The sequence below is a fragment of the Cherax quadricarinatus genome, chromosome 69, assembly GCF_038502225.1.
Source record: "Cherax quadricarinatus isolate ZL_2023a chromosome 69, ASM3850222v1, whole genome shotgun sequence".
Classification (NCBI taxonomy): domain Eukaryota; kingdom Metazoa; phylum Arthropoda; class Malacostraca; order Decapoda; family Parastacidae; genus Cherax; species Cherax quadricarinatus.
Window position 1 is genome coordinate 3,693,891 of NC_091360.1, and position 9,686 is coordinate 3,703,576.

Below are 9,686 nucleotides of genomic sequence, written 5' to 3' on the forward strand. Positions count from 1 at the left end.
CTGTTTCGGGTATTTCAAAGACTAAGCAGGAGACAAACCCTCACCTTACGACAGAAGGACTATCAAATACCTGCTTAAGTTCTACTGCTGTGGGTTAAATGTCGCAAATTAATGGTATTTCCCTATTTCAAGAGCCTTTAAAACACCAGTTTTTCTGGTTTGTTTGGTAGCCGGAGGTAAAGGATGGAACATCTCAGTGTTCCATTGCAGATTGTTATTGTTTTTGGCTTGTAAAATTTCAGTGTTTACAAACCATCCTCAAAGTTTTCGTATTTCCTTCTTAATCCAAGTACTATCTCTCATCTATTTATTCTCTTTCTTCACTCTTTAACTTCTTTTCACAAGTCTCCCACCACTTCCTTTCTTTTGCCTTCATTTCACCCATTACCAAAGACTCTCGCCCTCTCCCTTTCAGACGGTGACGAGGTCTGGATCGTCTGAGAGTCGTGTGGTGTGGGTGGCTCAGCCCGAGGACAACCAGAAAGGTCTTTCCTGTACAGCAACCAACCCACGCAACCCTCACTACTACCTCTCCAACTATACCAGACTAGTTGTCTACCGTAAGTAACACTAACTTCAGTACACAAAGTTTGTCTTTCTAAACATCACTAATTACTTCGTAGCCTCACTAATTACTCCAAAGTCGTCATTTGTAGTAGGTAGTATGAAGTAGTTATAATATTGTAGTGAATGAGAGGCTGGAGTGCAAATTTGTCTGAAGTCAGTGTGTGGAGTTTAGTATTGTGCATGAAATGAATTAATGGAATGGAAAGGCTAGTTCAGAGAAGAAAAATGGTTAATGAGGTGGTTTATGCAGTAAGAATGAAGGAAGATTGTTTACTAGGGCGTATAAAAATGAGGGATAGATGGATTTACGTGCCAAGAGCGTCTCAGAAAGTTTTGAAGGAACTGGCATGAGCATCCAGTTGAGAAGTATTCTAAACTTTAAACCAATCATTTACGCATTTTCTGAGTCTTATACATATTTTATCACTAATAAGTTTCTCTCATTTTATATGTAACCTTTAAATGCATCCATTTTACAATAGTTTTTCCTCTCCCGCTCACTTTCTACAGACCCGCCCTTAGTGTCACTGTCGATCGGCAGTGGTTTAGACCCGTCATCAATTAAGGAGAATGTGGATGTTTACTTCACTTGTAGTGTCCACGCCAACCCTCCGGCAAGCAAGATCGTCTTTTTCCACGAGGTGAGCTCAACGATTTATTGGCATGGTGATACCAGCAAACTGTGGATAAGGATACTAACGTACAGTTCAGGACATTTGCTAAAGGAGACTTGTATCCTCAAGCGCTTCGTCAGTTCTAATGAAGTTGTGGAGACAAATCGCCCAAACTCATCTAGTGGTGTAAACAGACATGATTACAGAAAAGAGCTTCAGTGAAAAGTTTCGTCTGTGCAATGGGTTCTTAAATCAGTTGACCGAAGAAGCGTGTCTACGAGCGAAACGTCATAATGAAGTTCTTCTCTGTCATTGTTACATTTTCACCCATCCTCCTGAAGTCCTTTTGATTGATTGTAGTCACTCGTGGCGAAACGTTTCTTTTATCAGATTTCCTGAACTCTATATAAGTATCATTATCTACTACTTATATTACTAAATATAGAGGAATAAAGTGGAGGTGATTATTCAGATCTAATCCCAGAAAGAGTTGGACAACTCCAGTTTTTTAGGTTCAATAGCCTTTCACCAGAAGAGTGGATCCCCTTTTGAAGAGACGAGCTATCAACTACGTGGCTATTAATCGTCACACACATTTCATTATACATTCTGAACACTGATACACAACTAGTTAAATAGCATGTCTGTCTAACAAGGACCGGACGGCGGATCAAGCCTCCAAAAGCAAGCTGTTTGACCTTAATTAGCGAATGGTGTTTCTGTATTAAACTCTATCGGAGCTTATTCTAAGAGTTGATTAAGCTTTGTGTTTATGTGAAATGTCCTCTGTAAATAAAGAATGTAGATAAAAGTTTTTTTACACATTTTCAAATGTAAAAAAAAAGATGATGTACATTTTTTTACGTACTTTCAAATGTTGAAAAAACGTATATATACGTTTGGACCATTTAAGGGTTAATGGTAACTCTCTGCTTTCTATTGGTAAGCCATGCCTCTATCCATGCTAGAACTTTACCTCCTATACCATGAGCTGCCACTGTGAGGCTTTACTAAAATCCAAATAAACAATATCATATTCTTTATCACTGTCAACTGCCTCAAATGTTCTATTGAAGAACATCAGTAAATTTGTCAGGCAGGAACGGTGTGCCTTATTTCGCTCAGGCAGTATTTAGACCCGGTACTAACGTCTTTATTAGTACTACATTTTACCCACTAGTGGGCTTTATTAGTTACACAAAACAATAAAAAAAACGCAGATTACATTTGTAATTGATGAAATCCCTGGTGGAAGAAACGTCTTACCAAAATGCCATAAACCACATACTGCATCTAATTCACGTGTAATTTTTCAATTTTTTTCGTACTCGATCAGATTCACTCGTGGGTGTTACTATACCAACATATATCCCATTGCATTAGCTGTCTGTTTACTGCCTGTAAACGTTACACCTTTCTTCGGTATACAACGTCGTGTGTGTGTGTGTGATTTGGGTTTTGCAGGGGATGGAGGTGGTACAAGACCGCAGAGCAGAAGGTGGGGTGCTGGTGACTGGGAACTCATTAGTGCTGCAGAAGGTGCAGAGGGAAGGCAGTGGTCGTTACTCGTGTCGAGCCAGCAACAACAGAGGCTCTCATACTAGCAACTTCGTCCGCCTCGATGTTCTCTGTGAGTTGCATTTCATCATGATATAAATGTATCATATAGGAAGATAGATTGATATGCATATGTATAATCCAAGAAAACAAATGAATCTTTACGTACAGATAAGTCTTAGACGGCAGATGACATAACTTCACTGTCTTTGATCTGTTTCCAATCATTCACATTTCTGCATCAACCTCAGATGAGCCGCGGTGTGTGGTGGAAAGCCAGATTGTGACGGTGACACCCGGGGAAAATGCTACTGTGGAGTGTAATGTTGATGCCTTCCCACCCCCACACCGCTTCTCCTGGTCACTCAACACCACCAAGGGTCTCCAAGTCGTGCCCAAGGAGGAGGTGAGGTCACAAGCCTTTTTTTTTTTTTTTTTTTTTTTTTTTTTTTTTTTTTTTTTACATCGTGTTAGGTAAATGGACACAGATGCGGCTATTGTGGCATTTTACTTTGGCAACGTTTCGCTCTTCAGGAGCTTAGCAAATTATTATAATCAAAACTAAGCGCTAAACCAACAACGGTGGAGCTTTGCTTAGCTGTTACAAACATTTGAAGAACACAGGCTTTATATATATATATATATATATATATATATATATATATATATATATATATATATATATATATATATATATATATATATATATATATATATGTCGTGCCGAATAGGCAGAACTTGCCATCTTGGCTTAAATAGCAACGCTCATCTTGCCATATAGTACAAGCGAAAATTTGTGTATGCAATAATTTCGCCAAAATCATTCTTAACCTAATGAAAAAAATATATTTCACTGTGTTTGTACAGTATTAAATTACTGTAAACAAATCTAAAATATATTTAGTTGGGTTAGGCTAAAATAAACTGTTCTTGTTACATTAAGGTTAGGTAAGTTTTCTAAGATTCTTCTGGAGCAAAATTAAAAAATTTTACATTAAAATTAATGAAAAAAATATATCTTTAAACGTATAAGAGAAAATTTAAGAAAGAACTTAATTTTAAATGAGTTCTTGCTAATTGACCAGTTTTACATATTCGGCACGACATATATATATATATATATATATTTATATATATATATATATATATTTATATATATATATATATATATATATATATATATATATATATATATATATATATATATAAAGATTAGGTGATGAAAGATTGAATATCAGATTGGAGGGAGAGAGTATGGAGGAGGTGAACGTATTCAGATATTTGGGAGTGGACGTGTCAGCGGATGGGTCTATGAAAGATGAGGTGAATCATAGAATTGATGAGGGAAAAAGAGTGAGTGGTGCACTTAGGAGTCTGTGGAGACAAAGAACTTTGTCCTTGGAGGCAAAGAGGGGAATGTATGAGAGTATAGTTTTACCAACGCTCTTATATGGGTGTGAAGCGTGGGTGATGAATGTTGCAGCGAGGAGAAGGCTGGAGGCAGTGGAGATGTCATGTCTGAGGGCAATGTGTGGTGTGAATATAATGCAGAGAATTCGTAGTTTGGAAGTTAGGAGGAGGTGCGGGATTACCAAAACTGTTGTCCAGAGGGCTGAGGAAGGGTTGTTGAGGTGGTTCGGACATGTAGAGAGAATGGAGCGAAACAGAATGACTTCAAGAGTGTATCAGTCTGTAGTGGAAGGAAGGCGGGGTAGGGGTCGGCCTAGGAAGGGTTGGAGGGAGGGGGTAAAGGAGGTTTTGTGTGCGAGGGGCTTGGACTTCCAGCAGGCATGCGTGAGCGTGTTTGATAGGAGTGAATGGAGACAAATGGTTTTTAATACTTGACGTGCTGTTGGAGTGTGAGCAAAGTAACATTTATGAAGGGATTCAGGGAAACCGGCAGGCCGGACTTGAGTCCTGGAGATGGGAAGTACAGTGCCTGCACTCTGAAGGAGGGGTGTTAATGTTGCAGTTTAAAAACTGTAGTGTAAAGCACCCTTCTGGCAAGACAGTGATGGAGTGAATGATGGTGAAAGTTTTTCTTTTTCGGGCCACCCTGCCTTGGTGGGAATCGGCCGGTGTGATAATAAAAAAAATAATATATATATATATATATTTATATATATATATATATATATATATATATATATATATATATATATATATATATAGAGAGAGAGAGAGAGAGAGAGAGAGAGAGATTGACTCCACCTGGGACGGAAATCTTCAGCTCAAGATCTTCCACACGTCTTTGTGTGTCATCAGAAGATATGCAACAAGTGAAATGAGAGGAAGTTTTTCCATAGTAAGGTAGCGTGGTGACGCCAACCAGTTCCTCTCAGAAATGGTCAGAACAGAGGCATCATTCGACACCCCGAAAACTTTTTTTAATTTAAAATTATTTTTTTATTTCTTGCGGGAGAGCTATACCCGTAGGGACTATACAGCACCTTGGGGAATGAAAGGCAATCAAATTCGATCAAACGAAAAGGAGGAACCTCTTCTGAATGGTGACGCTACATATACATAGCTTGGAAGCTGACAAAAAAAATTAACTCACGTCGTACGTACCGCAAAATCAATTTTAGCCAAGTCAATGTAATCCCAGAGTATCAACCACTTCGCCCATTCGGAATCCAACGCTGTGAGAATTGAAGATTCATAGGATTCGCATTTCGAATCACGCCTTGGAAATTCAATCATAAACATTTTGTTGGTTAGGGATGGGAAAAAGAAGAGACGATTATTATTAAAACTAGAGGCCTCATGCATACTACAGCTATATTTCAATATATATAAATATATATATATATATATATATATATATATATATATATATATATATATATATATATATATATATATATATATATATATATATATATATATATAGTCCCTTTATATAAAGGGAAGGAGAACAAAAGAGATTGTAAAAATTATTGAGGAATAAGTTTACTGAGTATACCAGGAAAAGTGTACGGTAGGGTTATTATTGAAAGAATTAGAGGTAAGACAGAATGTAGAATTGCGGATGAGCAAGGAGGCTTCAGAGTGGGTAGGGGATGTGTAGATCAAGTGTTTACATTGAAGCATATATGTGAACAGTATTTAGATAAAGGTAGGGAAGTTTTTATTGCATTTATGGAATTAGAAAAGGCATGTGATAGAGTGGATAGAGGAGCAATGTGGCAGATGTTGCAAGTATATGGAATAGAAGGTAAGTTACTAAATGCTGTAAAGAGTTTTTATGAGGATAGTGAGGCTCAAATTAGGGTGTGTAGAATAGAGGGAGATTACTTCCCGGTAAAAGTAGATCTTAGAAAGGGATGTGTAATGCCACCATGGTTGTTTAATATATTTATAGATGGGGTGTCCGGGAGAGGGGTGGGATTAAATTATGGGGAATTAAATACAAAATGGGAAGAACATAAGAACATAAGAAATGAGGAACACTGCAGCAGGCCTGTTGGCCCATACTAGGCAGGTCCTTTACAATTCATCTCACTAACAAAACATTTGCCCACCCAATTTTCAATGCTACCCAAGAAATAAGCTGCTCTGATGTGCAAGTCCCACTCAAATCCATCCCTTCCCACTCATGTACTTATCCAACCTAAATTTGAAACTACCCAAAGTCCCAGCCTCAATCACCCAACTAGGTAGACACAGGAAGTGACACAGTTACTTTTTGCTGATGAGAAATTGCAAAGGTTAGTGGACGAATTTGGGAGTGTGTGTAAAGGTAGAAAGTTGAAAGTGAACATAGAAAAGAGTAACGTGATGAGAGTATCAAATGATTTAAAGAAAAATTGGATATCAAATTGAAGAGGAGAAGTATGGAAGAAGTGAATGTTTTCAGATATTTGGGAGTTGACGTGTCAGCGGATGGATTTATGAATGATGAGGTTAATCATAGAATTGATGAAGGAAAAAAGGTTGAAGGGAGGGGTTAAAGGAGGTTTTGTGTGCGAGGGGCTTGGACTTCCAGCAAGCGTGCATGACCGTATATGATAGGAGTGAATGGAGACAAATGGTTTTTAATACTTGACGTGCTGTTGGAGTGTGAGCAAAGTAACATTTATGAAGGGATTCATGGAAACCGGCAGGGCGGACTTGAGTCCTGGAGACGGGAAGTAGTGTCTTCACTCTGAAGGAGGGGTGTTAATGTTACAGTTTTACAACTGTAGTGTAAAGCACCCATTTGGCAAGACAGTGATGGAGTGGATGATGATGAATGTTTTTCTTTTGCGGGCCATCCTGCCTTGGTGGGAATCTGCCGTATGTTAATAAAAAAAAATATTTATCAATAACAACACTGCGACTAGCCGAGGATTCTAACCCATGTCATAAGAACATAAGAACATAAGAACATAAGAAAGGAGGAACACTGCAGGAGGCCTGTTGGCCCATACTAGGCAGGTCCTTTACAATTCATCCCACTAACAAAACATTTGTCCAACTCAATTTTCAATGCCACCCAAGAAATAAGCTCTGATGTGAAAGTCCCACTCAAATCCAGCCCCTCCCACTCATGTACTTATCCAACCTAAATTTGAAACTACCCAAAGTCCTAGCCTCAATAACCCAACTAGGTAGACTGTTCCACTCATCAACTACCCTATTTCCAAACCAATACTTTCCTATGTCCTTTCTAAATCTAAACTTATCTAATTTAAATCCATTACTGCGGGTTCAATCTTGGAGAGATATCCTCAAGACCTTATTAATATCTCCCTTATTAATACCTATCTTCCACTTATACACTTCGATCAGGTCTCCCCTCATTCTTCGTCTAACAAGTCAATGTAACTTAAGAGTTTTCAATCTTTCTTCATAAGGAAGATTTCTAATGCTATGTATAAATTTACTCATCCTACGCTGAATGTTTTCTAACGAATTTATGTCCATTCTGTAATATGGAGACCAGAATTGAGCTGCATAATCTAAGTGAGGCCTTACTAATGATGTATAAAGCTGCAGTATGACCTCTGGACTTCTGTTGCTTACACTTCTTGATATAAATCCCAGTAATCTATTTGCCTTATTACGTACGCTTAGGCATTGCTGTCTTGGTTTAAGGTTGCTGCTTACCATAACCCCCCAAGTCCTTTTCGCAATCTGTATGGCTAAGTTCTACATTATTTAACTTATAAGTGCTAGGGTTATGGACACTCCCGAGCTTCAGAACCTTGCATTTATCTATATTGAACTGCATCTGCCACTTTTCTGACCAAGAATAGAGTTTGTCTAAATCCTCCTGAAGTTCCCTAACATCTACGTTTGAATCAATTATCCTACCTATCTTTGTGTCATCGGCGAATTTGCTCATATCACTAGTAATTCCTTCATCAAGATCATTGATATATATTATAAACAACAACGGGCCCAAGACTGATCCCTGTGGAACGCCACTTCTTACTGATCCCTACTCGGATTTAACCCCATTTATGGGCACTCTCTGCTTCCTGTCTGTGAGCCATGATTCGATCCACGAGAGCACCCTTTCCCCAATGCCATGAGCTGCTACTTTCTTCAACAGTCTTTGGTGCGGAACTCTATCATATGCCTTACTAAAATCTAAGTAAATAATATCAAATTCTTTATCGTGGTCAACAGCCTCAAAAGCTTTACTGAAGAAAGTTAATAAATTAGTTAGACTAGACCGGCCTCTTGTGAATCCATGTTGAGTATCATTAATCAAACTATGCTAATCGAGATGGCTTCTTATAATCTCACCTATAATTGACTCTAGTAATTTGCCTACAATTGAGGTCAGGCTTATTGGGCAGTAATTTGACGGTAACGACTTGTCCCCTGTTTTAAAAATAGGAATTACATTAGCCATCTTCCACATATCATACACTACACCTGTTTGAAGAGATAAATTAAAAATATTAGTTAATGGTTCACAGACTTCCATTTTGCATTCCTTAAGAACCCATGAAAAAACCTCATCAGGACCTGGTGACTTATTTTGCTTCAGTCGGTCTATCTGCTTCACAACCATTTCACTAGTGACTGTGATGTTACATAATTTATCTTCTTCTGGCCCACTATAAAAATGAATTACCGGAATATTATTAGTGTCTTCCTGTGTAAAAACCGAGAGAAAATAATTATTTAAAATCGAGCACATTTCATTCTCTTCGTCAGTAAGATGCCCACAGTTATTTTTAAGGAAATAAATGGTATAAAATACCGACACAATGGCAATATAAACACAAATGCAGTATAATGTGATCCTTTATTGACTACGTTTCGCCCACACAGTGGGCTTTTTCAAGTCACAAACAGAACTACCTGGGGTGTAAGGAACGCGAGTATTTATAGTCCGGCTGAGGTCAGGTGAAGAATGCTGCATCTGATGATGTACCGAGTTGGGTTGTAGAGTCTAAAAACTTGGGTAGCTTGGAAAGGAGACTGGACAAGTTTGTGAGCAGACCTTCTACAGTGTTCTTATGTGGGATAGCGAACACTGTAGAAGGTCTGCTCACAAACTTGTCCAGTCTCCTTTCCAAGCTACCCAAGTTTTTAGACTCTACAACCCAACTCGGTACATCATCAGATGCAGCATTCTTCACCTGACCTCAGCCGGACTATAAATACTCGCGTTCCTTACACCCCAGGTAGTTCTGTTTGTGACTTGAAAAAGCCCACTGTGTGGGCGAAACGTAGTCAATAAAGGATCACATTATACTGCATTTGTGTTTATATTGCCAGTTATTTTTAAGGGGACCTATCTTATCTCTGACTTTTGTTCTATATACTTGGAAAAAACTTTTTGGGTTAGTTTTAGAATCCCTAGCAACTTTAATTTCATAGTCCCTTTTAGCTTTTCTTATCCCCTTTTTAATGTCCCTCTTAATGTCAATATACTGATTCATAAGATGACCCTCGCCTCTTTTGATACGCCTATAAATTCCTTTCTTATGCCCTAGTAGATATTTC

The 9,686-nt window shown here is 38.3% G+C and overlaps 1 protein-coding gene across 1 annotated transcript in view; it reads left to right on the forward strand.

Moving 5' to 3' along the window:
- The first annotated feature begins 356 nt into the window (after positions 1-356).
- Positions 357-9,686, forward strand: part of LOC128701869 (nephrin) — a 41,862-nt gene continuing 32,532 nt past the window's right edge. The window contains exons 1-4 of the mRNA XM_070099819.1: positions 357-560; positions 1,078-1,208; positions 2,646-2,811; positions 2,990-3,144. Coding sequence (XP_069955920.1) covers positions 2,649-2,811; positions 2,990-3,144 — 318 coding nt within the window. The 5' untranslated portion in view covers positions 357-560; positions 1,078-1,208; positions 2,646-2,648. The remainder of the gene's footprint in view (positions 561-1,077; positions 1,209-2,645; positions 2,812-2,989; positions 3,145-9,686) is intronic.